The sequence below is a fragment of the Rhipicephalus microplus genome, chromosome 1 (genome assembly GCF_043290135.1).
Source record: "Rhipicephalus microplus isolate Deutch F79 chromosome 1, USDA_Rmic, whole genome shotgun sequence".
Classification (NCBI taxonomy): domain Eukaryota; kingdom Metazoa; phylum Arthropoda; class Arachnida; order Ixodida; family Ixodidae; genus Rhipicephalus; species Rhipicephalus microplus.
This window is the reverse complement of record NC_134700.1, coordinates 261,984,855-262,003,662: the sequence shown is the minus strand read 5'-3', so window position 1 is coordinate 262,003,662 and position 18,808 is coordinate 261,984,855. Positions and strand designations below refer to the sequence as shown.

The 18,808-nt window shown below is 50.1% G+C and overlaps 1 protein-coding gene across 2 annotated transcripts in view; it reads right to left on the bottom strand.

Moving 5' to 3' along the window:
• The window catches only part of LOC119187143 (sodium-driven chloride bicarbonate exchanger-like), a 240,234-nt gene that overhangs the window by 172,080 nt on the left and 49,346 nt on the right, over positions 1-18,808 (bottom strand). The window contains exon 1 of one of the 2 annotated variants that reach the window (XM_075894113.1): positions 17,759-18,236. The exons of the other annotated variant lie outside the window; for it this stretch is intronic. Coding sequence (XP_075750228.1) covers positions 17,759-17,778 — 20 coding nt within the window. The 5' untranslated portion in view covers positions 17,779-18,236. Of the gene's footprint in view, positions 1-17,758; positions 18,237-18,808 lie in introns of those variants that run through there. 2 annotated transcript variants of the gene reach the window in all.

Below are 18,808 nucleotides of genomic sequence, written 5' to 3'. Positions count from 1 at the left end.
TGAAATGCTTAATCGCGTTCATCTGTACGCGCGCGTACGTTTCGTGTGTCAATTGTCAAACGTGGGGCACGTTTCGATCTGCTTGCCATTCTTCGCGTGACCTTACAATTTGTTGCTATCGCGTTCGTCGCTTGGGTTTTGTGGCAAAGCTGTGGCTTTTTTATCATGACTCATTCAGCCAGGCGGCAAAAAAACTGACCACATGCGGTGGTTGGAAGAGGAAGAAGGCACCTAATTTCCGCAGCCCGGTAGGAATAACGGCACAGTGCCTGGGAGGGGCGGGCATCTAGGCACTCTACGCACAACTCTAGAAGAACGCTCACAGTGTAAACGTGAGAAAGCTCGCATTAGTCGGGCCGATGGCGCAGTCCAGGCACAAAACAGGCCCGGAAGGCCGAGTGCCAGCACCACCTGCATACCGATGATCCGGCTGCGTTCTTGCCGCGAGCGCCGGTGGCGAGCGGATCCAGTAAACTACGCCGCCGAATTGGTTCACGGTGTTCAACGCTTGCAAAAACGCCGCACCGTTGCAGGCACGGCAGCGTCAACGTTATGATTGTGGATGCGCGTTCGCCGGGACTTTCGGCGGGAGCTTCTTCACGGGCACGTTGCCTTCGGCTGCGACGCCTGTGACTCCAATGTGATTAACGCAGGGAGAAACGCATTAACCACTTAGTCCTTACACGCCTCCACGAGTGTGATCATGCAAAGCACAATGTGCAGAACATGAAAACAACACTGTGGTAAACCCAAGCCAAACGTGTGTCTAACACCATTAACAAGCACGGACATGTGACCAAAAATTGTGAAAGGCTTCAGTGCGGCATCGAGTTTAACCCACTGCTAAACACCTGGGCCGCAAGTTTCAGCTTTCACTGGTTAACCATTTGTACAGACTGCTTGGGCGATGATTTTTCAGATGCGAAGTAGCTCTTTCACTAGACTGCATAACGTTGTCCCTCCGTACGAACGCGCTGCGCGCCGCAGGTGTTAGCGTGGTGCCGAGTAGGTCAAGGAGCTGCGGCGCGTTGACGTCACGCTCCCCTCGCAGTACGCGCGCACGTCGCTCTCTCCCTTGCCTGCCACGCGCGCATGGAGGAGCCCGCTGCATGCCGCCGCCTCGTCCGTTCGCCCCCAACACCTGCCGTGACCGCCGCTCGCTACACCACCGACTCGTCAGTTCACGCGCAATAAACCTGATGCGCGCCTATCATACGCGTTGAAACATGTCTGTACATGTCACCTACACGACCTACGCCGCAGCCATCGCTTGAAAATTTTCCAGCGATGACCGCTCACCCGCGTTAGCGCCGTTCAAACCAAGATGCCACCCGTGCGCAACGCTGCTGCATCGCAACCCATCAGGGTGCCTTTCGGGGAGATAGTCCAAGTTTTTTCTCCTTTTTATTAGAACAGGCATTGCTCGAGGCCACGCTTCTTTGCTCGAGCCGCTGAGCTGTTTTGCGGCCGCCATCAGTAACGCAAAAAAAAAGAAACATATCTTTCTTCCGAGGTGGGAGGAGAGGGAAGGGGGTTGAGCCATATCTCATGTTGGCACATCGCCTACACCTCATGAAAAGCCCGCGGTTTCTGGTGCGGATTGTAGAAGAACACGTTGACCGGGGAGACTTGAGCGCGTTCGCCGATTTGGCATAGTGTTGTCTGTGCAGCATGTGACATCCTATGTTTAAGTAAACGATCTTTACAACAGCGTCTTGTGTCTTCAATGACGGCGAAGACAACACTCACGAATGTGTGTTTTTTTTTTTTGGCTCGCTCGCTGGATTCCGTGCCGACCGGTTGTGCCCTCGCGATCTCCGACGTCAGCGTAGCTCTGGCCGACTGGGCTCGCCCTACGTCATCTCCTGACGCCGATCTCCGACGACAGCGTAGCTCTGACCTACTGGACTTGCTCTACGCCATCTCCTGACGCCGACAAGAGATCTCGCAAGTGGTGCCCCGTCCTCGGACTCCTGTGACCGTGTTTCCATCTTTTCTATCTCTCCTATCCCCTCGATATGTCCTCACTCGCTGGCTTAGTGCATCTTTCTCTCTCTCTCTCTACACCTTTATTCCTATCCTTTTAATCCCCCCCACCCCCATCCCTTGTGAGCTACTGTTGAGGTGTCGCACCCTGATGCAGTCAGTTACGGGGCTCACTTTTCTTTTTCTTCTTCTAAACATAAACACCCCCCCCCCCATGTGCGTGCGTTTCTATGTGCGCGTGTTTATAGAGATGCGAAATTGAAAAAAAAAAGGGTCAGGAAGGTTGAACCCAGAGCCCCCACCCGCTTTCCTGGCTGCGCCTGTGGCCGGCACGGCACAGTAAATGACAAGCTTGAGCAAAAGTGAGAGATGAAAGTTTTCCAGATTTTATTTATTTATTTATTTATTTATTTATTCCTCAAAGGTCCCATAGGGACATTACATGAGGGGTGGGCATGACACGGCACTTGAAAGAAGGGTAACAACATGGTAACGGCAACAGACTATGTACAGAAGTTATGGCGGCACTTCTGTATAAGGGGTGCGGCACAATACTAGAAAGGAGGGTTACAATATCGTAGCGACAGCAACAGAATGGGTGCATTAATTATGGGGGCACTACAATGGCGTGCTTGAAACGAGATTGGTCCATGATGGTAGCAACTTCAGCAGGTAGGTCATTCCAGTCTCGGGATGTGCGTATGAAAAATGATTGTTGGAATGTATTAGTATGGGCACGTTCCGGATAGACTGCGTTGGCGTGGCTAGTACGGGAAATACGGTGGGCTAGTGGGATGTACTGATTTCTGAGTTGTTGCGAGTGGAAGAATTTGTGGTAAAGACACAGTCGAGCTATATTGCGGCGAGATTGAAGTGAAGGAAGGTTAAGGTCTGCTTTTAACGCTGAAACACTTGAATAATGAGAGTAATCAGACAAAACAAATCGAGCCGCGCGATTTTGGACAGATTCCAGGGTGTTGATCAAATAAGTTTGGTAAGGATCGAAGATAGCGTCAGAGAAGAAACAAATTAAGGAGCAAAAAAGCAGGCGATTAACATTTCGCCGAGCACGCGCACATCTCATACCGCTTATCGCGAGGCGAGAGTGTCCGAAATGCGAAAACGTCGATTCCCGCGTGCGTGCTTCACGCGCGACTGCGTGGGCATATCGTCGATCAAGATTTCGACCCGAGATAACGTCACGACTTCCTTCCGATATTCACGCTTAGTCATCTGCAATCCAAACGGCTTTCGGCCTAACAAAAGGTGTAGTAGCGTAAATTCGACGGGACACAAGGACAAGAAGAAACACGACACTCGCTACTCTTCTTGTCTATGTGTTCAGTCGAATTTACGCTACTACACCATATGTGAAATGATATTTCACCAACTATAGCCCAGCTCTGCACCCATTAAAGCTTTCGGCCGCTGGAAGCGGCGCTCTGGTAGGAATAATAATAATAATAATAATAATAATAATAATAATAATAATAATAATAATAATAATAATAATAATAATAATAATAATATGTGCGGTAATGCCTGCCAAAATCACTCTGACTATATGGGGCACGCAATAGTGGAGGGCTCCGGAAATTTCGATCAAGTGATGCTCATTACAACGTGTGCGATAGGTATACATGCACGTAAAGATGTATGTGCGGAGGTATGTGCAGAGTCAAGAAAGTGTCACTAAAACATTTTAACTCTATGCATTGCCAGAGCCGACTCCTGTATGCAGCTACGCAGCCGCCCTTCCCATTTGCCTGCAATTATCGAACAAAAAAAAACACACACATACGGATCAAATGTTATAGCGCTGATTGATTGATCGATTGATTGACTGATATATGGGGTTTAACGTCCCAAAACCACCATATGATTATGAGAGACGCCGTAGTGGAGGGCTCCGGAAATTTCAACCACTTGGGGTTCTTTAACGTGTACCGACATCTGAGCGTGCACATGGGCCTACAACATTTCCGCCTCCATCCGAAATGCAGCCGCCGATGCCGGGATTCGATCCCGCGACCTGCGGGTCAGCAGCCGAGTACCTCAGCCACTAGACCATCGCTGCGGGGCCAAATGTCAGAGCGTCAACGCAGCTTCACGGCCACGTGAGCTATAGTATCGGTGCACTATCGGTTCGCTGCAAAAGTCATTTCCTCCCGGCGAGCCGGCGAGCCCACACATTTTGTGCACGCTGTGCTACTTATAAATGCTGTGAGAAAGAAAAGAGCTTGAGAGAAGCAGAGGCGAATCACCACCGTCGCGTTGTGGGTCGACACCGCGACCATTATATATACGGCGTCGACAAAACACCGCGTTCAGAACAATCGCGCTCAAGCTGAACGCATACTCTCCAGCGCGCCACCCGATGAAGGCGGCGCCTGGGCGGCGACGCTCGATTCCGTATAGCGTGACCCCCGAATACAGAACGGCCTCATATAGTTGAATCACGCCGATCAAGATCGGCCCAACGTCGCACTCGCGGAAAAAGCCCCGGCAGCGCCACGTCGCCTTGCGTTGCGCTGTATACGTATACGTCTGCGGAACACGCACGGACGGGCTCGCCGCCTTGCAGACTTTTGCGGAGCGCTCACTGCGTTGCAAAATACCACGCGCGCTTCAGCAGCGTAGCACTGCAGTACGCCGCGCGCGTTTTGCGATGCGAAACCACGTCGCTCGGTATAAAACTGCACGCCGCCAGCCATTCGAAACGTGCATTCGAAATTCTGCGATTAGCGCGGGGACGCTGTAAAATGACGATATGTGGGGTTTTAACGTCCCAAAACCAGACGCTGTAAAAATGGCAAGCCATTCGGAAGCCAAACGAGGCGGAAGGCAAAAGCTTGTACATATGTATATGTCGAGCCGGTAATAAAAATAAAGCAGGGGCAGCATCGAAATCAAGACGAGTTGTAGTATCGGTTGGGTATATATCTTTAACGAGTTCTCGAACAGCATTCATCCGGGTATACATAGCATTAATGATACGTAGTATGGAATCTAGCGCTCGCTCCAAATCGTCGAGATCCGACGGACGAAGCTGGCAGAATAAAGCATAAAATGGAGGCTGCGTATCACAGCCGCATCTATATATTGACCCTGCCAGATTCGCAGACATACGCGCACGGAATCTCCAATGCGCCGTTCTTTCACTTGCTGGTGCTCTTTTGTGTAGGTATGTTTTCTTCCCGAGCAAGATCTTGGGGAAAATACTTGAACCTATGTCTTCTCCTATCTCACAGAAACGTCACACTTTACAAGTTTTGCTCAGGTTCCCCGGGGAGATCAACTTTACTGATAAACTGTAAAGTGACTTACTCCACAACCATTACGTTTTCACTTCCACATACACGATCGTGAATTTTCTTCCCTTTTTTATTTTCTTTTCCAGCCGTCATGATTCTAGGACATTTCTGTCTTCAATCCTTTCCCACTACGCATATTAGCATGTATAGACGCCTTTATGGACGCCGGCAACGTTTTCTCTTCTCCAATAAAAAAGCTTTCTCTCTCTCTCTCTCTCTCTCTCTCTCTCTCTCCCTTTGCACCACTGCGTTCCGGTTTCGCGTCTGCCTTCTTGGCAAGACCTCGGGCCACGGGCACGCGATACACTTAAATGACAAACGACAGGCTCGAATCACTGAGGCGCCACACGTACGAAGCCGCGTCGGCGGGCTCAGCGCCAGGCCGGATTAGCACCGCGTCTTGTGACGCAAATGCAGGGCCAAGGGGAGGCGATCGCCGAGCTTTTATTTTAGAAACTGCGCTCTGCAACCGGGCGCGCGGAAAATCGACGCACGCGGAAACTGAGCTCGACGTCGTTGATGCATCTAGTTGCGCGTGCAGAGAGGGAAGCCCAGAGACATGCGGGAATGCGGATCTCGCACCTGCCCGTGAAAACGTAAACGTAACTTGCGCGCGAAGAAGAACACATGACGCATTATGTAATGCTTAAAAAAAAGAACAGACTTCGGGACGCTTCTTTAATGGAGAGTTTTAGTACTGCGGAATGGTGCTACGTACGCATCACGCAAGCGCCTTGCGTTACGTGGCGTCGTTTGCCACTAATCGGCTTTTAGTACGCCGTAGTACCCGCGTACGTAACGAGCGTGAAGCGTGTTGCGTCATCTGGTAGATCAAATTAGAAGCACGTGTTGTTGACAGCCAATGTGAGCCAATCCAAGTGTTATAGCCAGATTATGGCCATATTTTAAGCCACAGAGCCGGTCGGTGCTTGCCTTCGATGCCGCCATTTTGCGAAACGAAGTCTCGCGCTGTCGCGAATTTGTTCGAGAGCGGCGCGATCACCTCATACGTACGCACGCACGCATCTCATGCGTGCGTACGTAGCAGCTGCGTACGTAACGCGATACGTGCGCGTTACGGTCTGCGCATGCGCACTACGCAGAACGTGGCGTCCTTACGTACGCAACGCCGCCACGTACGCAGCGTACGCAGTACTAAAACTCTCTAATGACAGTGCGTACCCGGCGCTTAGCAAACTTCCGGTATAGAGTAACAATAACGAGAGTCGTTGGATTTAAAACGACCCAGAAGCAGGACATACTTATGAGGGGCGCCCTTGTGGAGCGCCCCAGAAAATTTAGCCATCTTCGGTCCTACAGCATGCATGCATTCTGATTTATTGATTGATATGTGGGGTTTAACGTCCAAACCCCGCATGCATGCCCCCCCAATCTAATCACACGGAACTCCATAGCCTTTCGCCTCCATCAAAATGCTGCTGCTGTGGCCCGAGATAAAAGCGCGCGCGACCTTCGGAGTGGTATACTCAAGCGCCATGACCGATACACAACAGCACGTCAGTTTTCCAGTCACGTGTCCAATTGAAGAAAAAGTTAAGCACTTGGACTGTATACATTCGAAAACCACGATGTGATTCCGAGGCACAACACCGTATTGGCGCGCTCCAGAATGGCCTTGGTCACCTCGGGTTCTTCAACGTTCGAATAACTATGATATTTAACGGCTATACGGCAGTCACAAACAATATAGCAGGCATCTCCACAAAAGATTCGAACGGGCCTTTCGCAATATTTCAGGCAAAATTTGACGCGTGTAACACTTCCTCACGTCATTTCGCATGGAGAGACAAGAACGTTTAAGGAGTTGTTATTCAAAGCCGAGAAGTTGATTGCAGCAGTGGACGAGCTGTTTTAATGCCTTCCCTTCAGAAGAACGTTGTGGTAGCAACATGCGTTAAGCAGAGGTCACGACTCCGGAATCGATGGTCGCGTCTTCGGCAGTCTTGAAGTTGGCAAGAGGCATCATCTGTCAAGGAAATGGCGCAATATATTCAAGTGCTCGCGGGAAGGGTCACACGACGATTGAATGAATGGCACCTAACTGGTCGGCTCGCCAGTCGTGTGGGCACGATTAGAAAGAACAAAATACGAAGCAACATTTCGGTTTCGTCACAAACGTTTATAGACGAAATTCATGTAATGATAGACAAAATACGCCGCAAACACGACTTTCACAGCTACCTGCATCGCTATCATCTTTCTTCCGTCGATGAATTCCACCTATTAATATACTAATTCGTATTTTTTGATTTGCTGAAATTGAAATTTTATCAACACAAGTGCTATAGCATTGCACTCAATGTTGACCACTTAGTGTTCTAAACGCGGACGTTTTTTTTTAGACATCCCGCCCATTTAGAATTCAGCCCCAAGAGTTAGACTCGAACCCACGACTTCGCCTTCAGCAACGCCATGCGAAGCAAAAATACGTATTAAGCTATCGAAAATCAAGGACGCACAAAGCAAATGAACAAATTCAAATTAAGTTTAAAAAGCCTTACATTTTGCCGAACGGCATAAGACGCTCATGTTCAAGCAGATGTACGGCGCATCCTCGAATCTCCTGAATATCCAAGAAAAGCCAAGACAGGTTATCTTGTCTGTTTGTGTGCTTGCTACAGATGGTTGTATAAGTGCTGTGTGTAGTGCATGTCTTGTCTGTTCGATCGTCTGTTCGAAACGGAGCAATCATTGCAATGCATTGTTTTAGCTTTAGTTTTACTGCTGCGGTTTTATACATGCGAAATCGTAACACAATTATGAGGCGTGCCGTATAGCGGAAGGCTACGAAAAATTTCGACCACCTCAGGCTCTCGCGCTCTCATGTCGCACAGTAAGTACAGTGGCCACTCGGCTCTTTCGAAATGCGCGGGCCGCAGGATCGAACCAGCGCATTTATAAGCGTTAATCAAAAGAAACTTCAAGTATCGCACACGACACAAAGCTCTCCTATGTACGCACACATTTGTGAAAAAAATATTCCAAAAGCCGGGTGAATACATACATGATTTTAAAAGGTTAAGTACTTGCTGTGGCAGCTAACCTTTTACAAACAGACCTCCAGTACAAAAGAGAGAGAGAGAAAGAACGTTATTATACATTGGATCATTACAAATACGTTTTCAAGGTGTTATATATAGTCGGAACGCCTTTTCATGTCAAATCATGTTGCCATCTTTTGATCACTGAAGAATTGATCATTCGAAGAGCAGCTGACTACACAAAGAAAAAAATCAAGATAAGGAAAACGACACTATCAATTTCACCGTAATGAATCACTCACGCGAGACAGTGCCCTGATTTTCTTGCATAACCTCCTCAAAAGACATCCCCCCTCCTCCTCCTACGTAGGACATCAGGTGAACTTCATTCGACACGTCGGAGGCTCGACGAAATCGAAATTGGACGCAAACAAAGAAACAGCTACGTGAAACGTTGCGGTGTCATGCGCGCTAGGTGAGTCCGAAATTCCTATATGAGTTGGCTCGCTTCCCTTCGTCGGTTTCACGAAGGTGTTAACCTTGCCCTTTAGGCTGTTTCAACACGGTCGTCGCTCGGCTTGGCCAGCCGCGCAGTCATTGAAGGGAGCCTTGAAAAGAGAAAAGTGCGCACGAAAGTAACCAAACAAACAAAACACGTCTTTTTTTTTCTCAAGGCATTTGACCAGGAATTGCCGAGCTGCAAGGCATGCAGGCAGCCGTAGCTGTCCCTTGCAGTGTCCTTGCGAGAGAACGAAAGCTGACCGCCACCAACAACGCCGCACATCGGCCGCAAACGACTCGCTTTACCTTCCCATCTCTTGTTGCTCTCTTATTTTTTTTTTTTTGAAAAAAACTACGTCCATTACGTAAATTGCTATCCTAGCTGTGAGCTGCTGCCACCGCGCGAACGTCGATCTTTATCGGCCGACCCAAGGGCTGCAGCAGTGACAACAGCGCAGCGATTTGAGAGGTATGCGTACGCACCAGCACCCGACCCCTTCCCATACCAACCCCTGAGTGTGCTCTTTCCATCCCCCCACGTCATGTTTTGCGTGGTCAAGGGCACAGTTAACAGGTTGGTTCTCCACATATACACACACAGGCCTCATTGCCAAGTGCCCGAGAAAACTATTGTAAGCGGAAAGCACTCGGCACGCAAACCGTTTCGCGCATAGTTCAAGTAGCAAGTTTCTGTGCAGGCTATAGGTCCACCGTTACCGAGTGAAAAAGAAAACTTTGAAGATACGTTGTTTGCAAGTTCGACCACAGTCACGCGCATCGCCCCCCCCCCCCTCTCCTTGTTTCATTTGCGTTTATGCATGTGGTATACCTTGTCGCAGCGTGAGGTCCCTGTTTTCGATGCCAGCTCTGATATGGCAAGGTGCCCGCATACTCATTAGGGAAGTCCGTGTACGTGTACAACCACTTTGTTTTGTTTTTCTCGAGTATTGCCACTACTGACGTCCTCATCGACGCGGTCACGCAAATTCCTGCCCGTCGAGGGAAGTCGCCAGCCCAGTCTCGCACCACGCCATGCAAGTTGACCCTGGGGCCAGCTGGTCAGCGCGCCAAATAGAAAAATCAATTTGTATAATCATGTCCCCGATGATATACACGCGCGCACCCAAAATAACCTCGCTGCTAGTCGTTAACAGCTAGAGCTCACGGCCAGTCCGCGATATCGGCGCTGAGGCGGTATAGTTATTCCACACGGACTGCAGCTATCGACCAAAGCAAGGCGGACTGCGCGGAGAACGTCGAATTCCAATAGCCGATCGCGAGCGTTCGGTCGACCTACAAGCGGAGCGCTTCGCTCCAACTGAGGTCGCTGTCTCCAAGTCCGCGAAAGGAGCTCGTGCGCCCCCACGGAGGCACACTTGACGTCTTCTCTGCCTATTTCGACGGAGCAAGAGACACCATGGGGCAACATCACAGCTGCATTTTTTGTTTTGTTAGGATTAAGTGTGTGTGTTTGGGGGGCAGGGGGGGGGGTGGTTAGTTACATTTATTTCACGTAGGTTCGCGCGTATGTTTGTGTGTGTGCGTGTATATAAAACTGAAAAAGTTCGAGAAGTATAAGGCTATAAACGACGACCGCCCCCCCCCCCCCCCCCCTCCGCTAAGCCAACGGACCGTGGTGATACGGATTGCGCGGCTGCTCCCAAGCTGACATTGGAATAGGATCACTTCATACGGAGCAGAAAAACTTTAGCCGAACCTGCCATTGAAATTCGGCAAAAGACACGCGCGCAAAGCCCCGCTGCGGCTTTCTGCAGCCCAGGAAGTATGTTCTTACGCATCAGAATTCATAACGTTTCAGATTCAGTAAATAATAATTGTTTGAGCGTTAAGTTCCAAAACCTCGATGGCACAATGAGAGAAACGCCGTTCTGGTGGGATCCGCAAATTTCGACCGCATGAGGTTATTTAACGCGCGCCTAACGAACCCGGGCCTCCGGCATTTCGCGTCCGTCGAAATGCGGCAGCCACGGTCGGGATTCGATCCCGAGACTTCCGGGCAAGCAATCGAGCACCGGCCGCAGGAAAATAAAACCGCGGTGAGTCACTGAACGCATGGTTCACGGTAGTTGCTTACCGGCCTATAGTTGGTTCATCTCAACATACGTAACAGCGCGTAAAACTGGAAAGAACGACAGAGTGTAAAGAGCATAGCGCTTATTACACTCTGTCTCATGTTTCCACTTTATGGCGCGCTGGTACATGCGTTTAATTAACGCTCACTTGACTTCTCGACGTGGTCCAAAACTTCTGGAGCCCTCCAATGCGGTGTGACTCATAATCGTATCATGGTTTTAGGACGTTAAACCACAGATATTATGACTATGACTGGACTTCTTGACAGTGCGAAACGCCACGCATACATAATTATACCCTGTTTCGCGCCAGAAGATGATGCCTCCAAGCAGAGAGGGAGACAGAGTAGAAACAGAGAGGGGGAGAGATGTAGGTAAAACGGATATATTTCATGAAAACGGCGCATATATAGATCACCAGCGAAGGCATCTGCGAACTGCTATGCTCTGCGTTGGTGTTTGAGGAGGGGCAACCGGTGAGGTTTGCAAGTATATATGCAGAGAGCCTCAATCAAGCACGCGTGTTATCTCATCATTCAATATTTGGTCTCATTTACTCAATCCCTTTATGAACAGGGCGCGCAACCTCGGACGCAACGAGCAGCTAATTAACGCGAATACACTTGGCAGAATCTCATTCGCGTACGACGTATTCCCGCCCGAGGCACAACCTGCATTCCGCTTTGCGATCTGATATACCGTTCACAGTCGGCGATGCCAGAATAATTTTGCCCGCGTGAGTCGCTCTAACGGACATAAGCGTCCATGTGAATACGCTCCTCAGTTTTGGCCCTCCGAATAATACGGCAGCAATGGCCATGAACTGACCCCTCGACCTTTTTTGGCTCAAGAGAAGGAGGCCGAAGACTGCTGCTGCAGCCACAGCGCGCCGGGATGCCCCGCAACGCGCTGACTGCGCGGGCGGGCCAGGCGACCCGTGAACTATAAATAACCTTCCATCTATTGATCGATTTCAAGTCTGAAAGCCGCTGCGCCCTATAGCTCACGAATGACTCCATAATAGAGACCGCCGATAAATATAGAGCGCCAAGTGCGTATATATAGTTGCAGTCTGACGTTTCAACATGATGTGAAGCGATAACGCGCCTCAAAAGACTGTCAGCACTGTGCATTTTCGATCCCCAGGCACGTATGCCACATAGGCGTACCCTTGAACTGTTCTAATCGTGAAAACACGTCCCTTTATATACACGCTTTTTTCTTTTCTTTTAGATGCGGAGCATCTTATACTCGCGCCTTGTAGTGCGCCGTCCGCGTCGTCCGCGCCGTCCACACCGCTTCTCGAACATTCGACAGCTGACGCGCGCGCATGCGCCGTCGCCCACTCTTCCACCATCTGTGCATCCCTTCCTCCTCTACACACCGCGCGCGCTTCACTCCTCCATCATCTGTGCACCCTTCCTCCTCTACACACCGCGTTCGACATCTACAATTCTCCTGATTCTCCAGTGGACGCGCATGTGGCGTCGCGCTTCGAGAACATTCAACAGCTGACAGTGCATGCGCCGTCGTGCTGTATATATACTCAAGGTCGGCGCTCGCTCGCTCAGTTGCCGCTCGTCGGTTGGTTTGTACGGCGCGTCGACGTCCAAGGTCGCGGTGAAATGAATTCCAACGAATCCACAAACACAATGATCGACGTCCCTTCGGCCAGCGCCGCCCTTTCGCATACGTGTGTACGTGTTCACTCATTTAACACCCCCTCCTACAACCACGTTAACCAATTTAGCCATCGACCCAAGTAAGTCGCAATTTAACACCCCATTTCACAACCACGTTAACCAATTTAGCCATCGACCCAAGTAAGTCGCACTTTAACACCCCGTTAACCAATTATATGGTCCGCATCCTCCTCAGTGTTCCCCCGAGGGAAGCTGCGGGCAATTTTTTTCTTTCTTTTTTTTTGCGGTTTGTCATTCGCAGGGATCAGTGAGTCCGGATATTGACCCCACAACCATTCAGCTAAAGCAAAAAGTCGTGACCTTCGTTACCGTCTCGAAATTATAAAAATATCCACGGCCCCTGATATGCGTTCGCTTAAAGTAACTTGAAGAAGCCATCTTCTCTTTTATTCTTTTCTTTTTTGCTCTTAATTTTAGTCGATTGCATTGGTCCTCATTGCCTCCGAAAGGTAGCTACACCTGCAGCGTGGTCTTGCGCTATCTCTGCGGGCGCAAGCATTGCAATATTTCTGCACCTCACGTGCCTCCAGGATCCCCCCCCCCCCCGCTCCTATATACGATCAAGTGACGACACCAAGCGATGACGTCCCAGTGACGTTGCGAATTTCAGTTATTTGTGCTGCCGTGATGAGCGAAGGCTTAGGTTCACGTCATCACGTAATGACGATTATTATTTTTTTTTTGCATCATTCGCCTTAACACCGACGGTTACTTGTTGTGTTACACGTGGCATATTTCGCCTTGATAAGTGATCGATAAACGCAGAACAAAGTTTCGGATCGCATTTTTGCGAACCGCTGAAAAACGAACACGAATTTCGCGCCGGGGCACGTCCCACGTATCGCACAAGCACGTGGATAAGGCTGCCTTTTACGCAGCAACCGTAAAACTCTCACAACCAAAGTGACAAGACGAAAAAAAAACAACGAAAGACTCCTATGGATTGTTCACTGCAGCACCCAAGATTTGCGATGTATCATTTATGCGTGAGGCATGCATGCAGAGAGGCTATTGCGTAACACTCGCGCGCTTACTCGCCGTATCGACCCCCGGGACATAGAACTGCATCCCTCGAAATTCTCCGGAGTTTTCAGAAAGCCTTCGGCCAGCGCGGCGTTATCCAGGCAGAAAGCCGCCGGGGCGTAAAGGTCACGCAACGCGTGATCCGCCGACGCCTTTAGGAGGAGGTGAAGGTGAGGGAGGATCCGAAGTCATCGCGCTATTCGGTGAAGCCGAGTTTGAGAGAAGGCTGGAAACGATATGCACGGACGCCGTTGATAACGCGCAGTGCGCTCGCCTTAATCATCCCTTTGTTGAAACCGCAAGCACCATTCGGGAAGGAGTTCGAATTGCGGAACAAGAGGTGGGCGGTAAAATCGTTCACGACGCGAAACTCGCCAGTGAAAGGCGTCTTTTGTTAAGAGTAGCCTTAAAGTGAAAAAAAGAATTACTCTAGGAATGCGTTGGTGTGAGCGAGTGAATACGAAGACAATGAACACTACCCACCTCAGCTAACGATGCCAGGTTGGACATTGTTCGTTCAGCTTTTTGGGTCACCACTGCCGGTGACTCGTATGAAACACATTAACGCAAGCACCGTCTCTAATGTGCTCAGCATCGCCACCAAAAAGCCATCCGTGTACTCTGACAGCGGCTAGCTCAGCTTTTCCCGTCTTTCTCTGGCAATTATTTGGCACTTTTCACGCTTTGATCCATATTTTTAGTTTCGTAGCTATACTCCCTCTGGGTTTCATTGCAGGGTTTATAACTTCAAGTGTTCCACACATCAAACGTTTATCTATTAATTTTATTTCCAGCTTCTTGAATGAATAAATAAAAACACTTTACGAGATGCTGGCAATGAAAGCCTGGCTATTCACCTGACGTGCTACTCCAGGTAGAGAACATGTATGTACATCTAAGCAAGAAAGTAGCTTGAAATCTGGCTCATGTACAGCACAGCCACCTGCGTTTTAGGTTCCTCGGTTGCGCCTCATGCTCCCACAAAAGTGAAACTAGCACGTAAATTGTTTTCGAAACTTCCCAACTGGTTATTTTACAGGGTCCACCTGCCTAAGACGCACCACGTGTTCTCGAAGCCAGCTCCGTTTGGGGGAGTTCGCGAGGCAACAGGGCGCGAAGTCGTTCGTGACAGGTGAAACACGCCGCGCGTGAAGGAGATGGAAAGATAGAACGGCGCTCGCGGGAAAAACAAACAAAAAGGGGGAGGGGGGACGCAGTGCTCGGACGCAGTGTATAGCGCTGAGCAGGTGCCCCTCACTGGCGGTCGCGCGGGGACTTCAGCGTTAATTACTCCCGACTTGCCGAGCTGCAGGAACCACTCTCGCGCATATCAGCCTCCACGCGCGTCGCGCAAGCACACAGCAGCGGCGACGGCACTTTCATTTACACCTTCAACGGGCGCCCAATTAGCGAAGCAGGCGAAATCGTAGGCAGGCTAATACATGGCGAACATTGGTATGCTCAAGGACCCCCCTCTAGCCACTTACGCAGATACATTTACTGATACATTCCCACAAGGGGACGGACACCTTGCACGTCGTTTCTTAATGCGCAGGGTTACGGGTATTCGTTTTTTTTTTTAAGATAATGACGAGTGACGACACCTGATATCTTATTCGAAGAACTGTTTACTCCCCATCTTTGCCCCCGGAAAAATCTGGCGACCAATAGCAGGCCGTTGTGAGCAGCACGTCGTCACTTCACTTTCGATTTCGCATCCTTTGCGAAGCTTTCTTTCCTGGCCGAAAAACAAGGGGGGGGGGGGGGGTTGATTACACTTACCCCCTCCCCCCTACTAATCTATTGGAGAACACTGCACACACACCCATGATGGGGAAAAGAAAGTGCCAAGCAAGGAGGGGACCCATAGAGGTATGCAGTATAGTCGTCCACATCTCTATCGTTCACATAGCAAAACGGCGGGAACCAACGAGGATATTTAGAACCACTCACGTGATTCTCTCTTCTTCTCCCTATAACGCTCTCTTTAACTCGTTCAGGTTTATCCGTGCCTTTCGATCCTCTGTCACCGCCTTGTTATAGGCCTGGGAAACTGGCGTGAACTATTCCACCGCTCTGTCATCGCCTTGCTCTGAGCCCTGCAGCGACCAGTTCGACGCTTATCGCATCGAAGGCTCAGTGTGTCCCTATATATATCAAAAAGAAACCCCGCGAACGAGTACAGCTAGCACTTTTCGGTGCCCCAGGGGAGCAGTTTCACGACGAAGTTCGCTGTGCTACCCGCTGCCATAAAGCATTGCCGAGGGTAACAGTCTTCAGAGGGATTAAGCGCAAGTGATGGTAAGAGGCGCGTTTACTGTGTTCTCGGCAAACCTCCTCAGCACTCTACGTCAAAAAGCCCAGGTGCCATGATAAAAAAGAGGCGCGCGGAATGTCTTAAGTTATTTTTTTTTTCTAAGGCCATGCCGTATAAACCTACCAGAAACAAGAGAGAGTGCATAATCGGCGGGGATTGCCGAGACCAAGTGGTTGCAAGGACCGTAGTGCGTCATAAATAAAGATTGGGCAATAAATGGAGTCGTCCTGAGAGTGCATCCAGTGACGACAGTAAAAACACTCAGCACCCGCTGAGCCAGCGTGGCGAGTAGTCGGGCAAGCGGGTAAACACGTTCGTGGAGCTATAGCACGACGTTGGCTCGCACAGTGTCGACAGCTCAGCCCCGGCGCGCACTTGTCAGAAATTAGGAAGCTGTCATCAGCAAACGATGGTGAATATATGAGGGCTTGTTCTTCTTTGTTAGACGCAACGAAAACCGACAGGCAATGAAGCCTACAGCGAAGTATAGGCGACGCTGTTTGTAGTCATTATGATATAAATCAGACGAAGTTAAAAGTGCACGAAAGGACAAATTGCCGCCGGCAGGAAGCGAACCTGCAACCTTCGGGAAATGCGTCAAAGGCAAAGTGAGCCATGCCGGCGGTCATCCCGTTGTTCACTTTATCGAGTACTTCTGCGCGTGTAAACCTGGGAATGTTACTTAGCGCCACTCTCAAAAAAAAAAAAAAAAGAAGTGTGCTAAACTATACCCGTTCGCTGGCTATAGTTTAGCACACTTTTTTTTGCCAACATTCCCGATAACGCTGAAAAAACAAAACCTAAATCTTGCTTGACCTCATTATCTGTTGGTTCTCATGGAGGCGTCGTTAATTCAGCCGATTGAACAAGTGCCAGTTATGTACCCCATTTATTGCTCTAGCAGACGCATTTGCGAAGGTTCATCCCTTCAATTGCTTCATTTCTTCGTCCCTTCCTTCCTTTCTGCAAATTATGTTATGGTGTCAGCATTCACTAAACGACTACGTAGTGCTTCTTTCGAAGCACGTTTTTGAGTGAGACAAGTAGTGGTACAGGCCAGCTGGATTGAGAAGATTAATAATTAAGTGGTACTGCACGGGGCAGGTTGTTATCGCACTGACAGCTATCGTTCGTTTTCGTCGTTTCGTCGTCACGCTGCCTTGCTCCCTGCCAGTTATAAGGACAAGAGGAAAGAACCAAAATGGTTGATAACATCCGGGGATTTACGCGGCAAAACCCCGATGTGATTACGAGGCACGTCATAGTGAATGGTGCCGGAAATTTTGACCTGTTGTTATTTAACGGGCACTGACATCGCACATCGCACGGGCCTCTGGCTCCTCTATCGAAAGTATGACCACCGCGACGGCGATCAAACGCGCAACTTTTAAAGTCGGAAGAGGAGCACCGAAACTTTAGTGTAACACCGAGGCGGAAAAGAACAGGCGGAATAGCATAGACTTGACACATGTATATAATGGGGAAGGAAGATACCTCGTTCAAGGAAGACAAAGTACAACCACTGCCGGTTTCTTACAATTGCAATTCACTACTAACTCATTTTTTTTCCCTGCCTCTCTGTTCAGTTTTGGGCAATTTTTTTTTATTACTACCAGATAAGAAAAAAAAAACGTTACATCATCTCTCACAAGCGTGTTCGACTAAGCGGACCATAATGCGACAGAATTAAGTTCGGCTAATGGCCCTGAAAAAAAAAAAAACACGAGCGCAGAAGGAATAAGCTAGTAAACGAAACAAATCAAGTGCGGTTAACTAAATTGCAAACCATCAACGAAGGAAAAAAAAACAGCGTTCTAACCTCGGTAATCGTATAGACATGGCTCCTGTTTTCGCCGATGTTCGGCGCAGCCGAGGCGACGACTCCGGCGACTAGTTGCTGGTCGTATTCCGCGGTAATCGATCTACAGTGGCTGGCCGCTCCAGGCTCTGTACCGGACAAGGTTCCACACTTAACGGAGAAACTTCGGGGAAGTTCAGTTCACTCCCGAGCACAGGTGTACACCACAATACGGCGCCCCGGTAAGGAACACCGCACCGGACAGCGCGTCACAAAACAACACGTCGAACAACACCGCGGGCCGCCTAAAAAAAACGAGCCCGGTATACATCCACAGCGCGATGCAAGCTTAGGCGGCGTAAGGCTACGCGCACCGTGTGTGTAGCAAACACTGCGCCACACTCGAAATTATAACAAAAATATGTAACGGCGGCAGTTTCAGAGGCAGCCGGTGTTCAGCGTTGAGAACCACCGAACTCGCAGTCGGCGATCTCGACTACGATGCAGTCCTTCTCAAGGGTGCGAGCAAGAAGCACGGGAGCCGCGGCCGGCGCGACTCGGAAGGGTCCGCGTTGTGCGTGCGCGACGGTGTCGTCTGAGAGGCGGCGGGCCTCCGCGTTACGCTAGGCGCGACGCTGGCGTAGTGCCTTCAAACGGGGGAATTGAGACCCTCACCCCCAGCCTTCTCTCTCTCACACACACACGCGCCCGCTTGCACCCGCGGGGCAATCGAAAGGAGACGACGCGCAGTGCGTGCGCGTCGCGGGTGGGAGAGGATGAGGATGACGGGGAGGAGGATGAGCTTCTCCATCCTCGCAACCACGGCAACGATGGCCCTCACTGAACGCGCAACACTGATGGGGGAGAGAAGAGAGAGGTGGAGGAGACGAAGTCAACCAGCCGTGGGGTGTGTGTGTGTGATGTGTGCCCCGCAGAAAAGCCACTGAAAGGAAAGGAAGGCCCCAGGCGGGACAGCTCGTATTCGGTTGAGCAACAACCAGCCCCATGGTGACAACGGCTGCCAGTGCAACCCGCACTGGCCGTGGCGCAGTGCGTGCCGATGATTGCTGT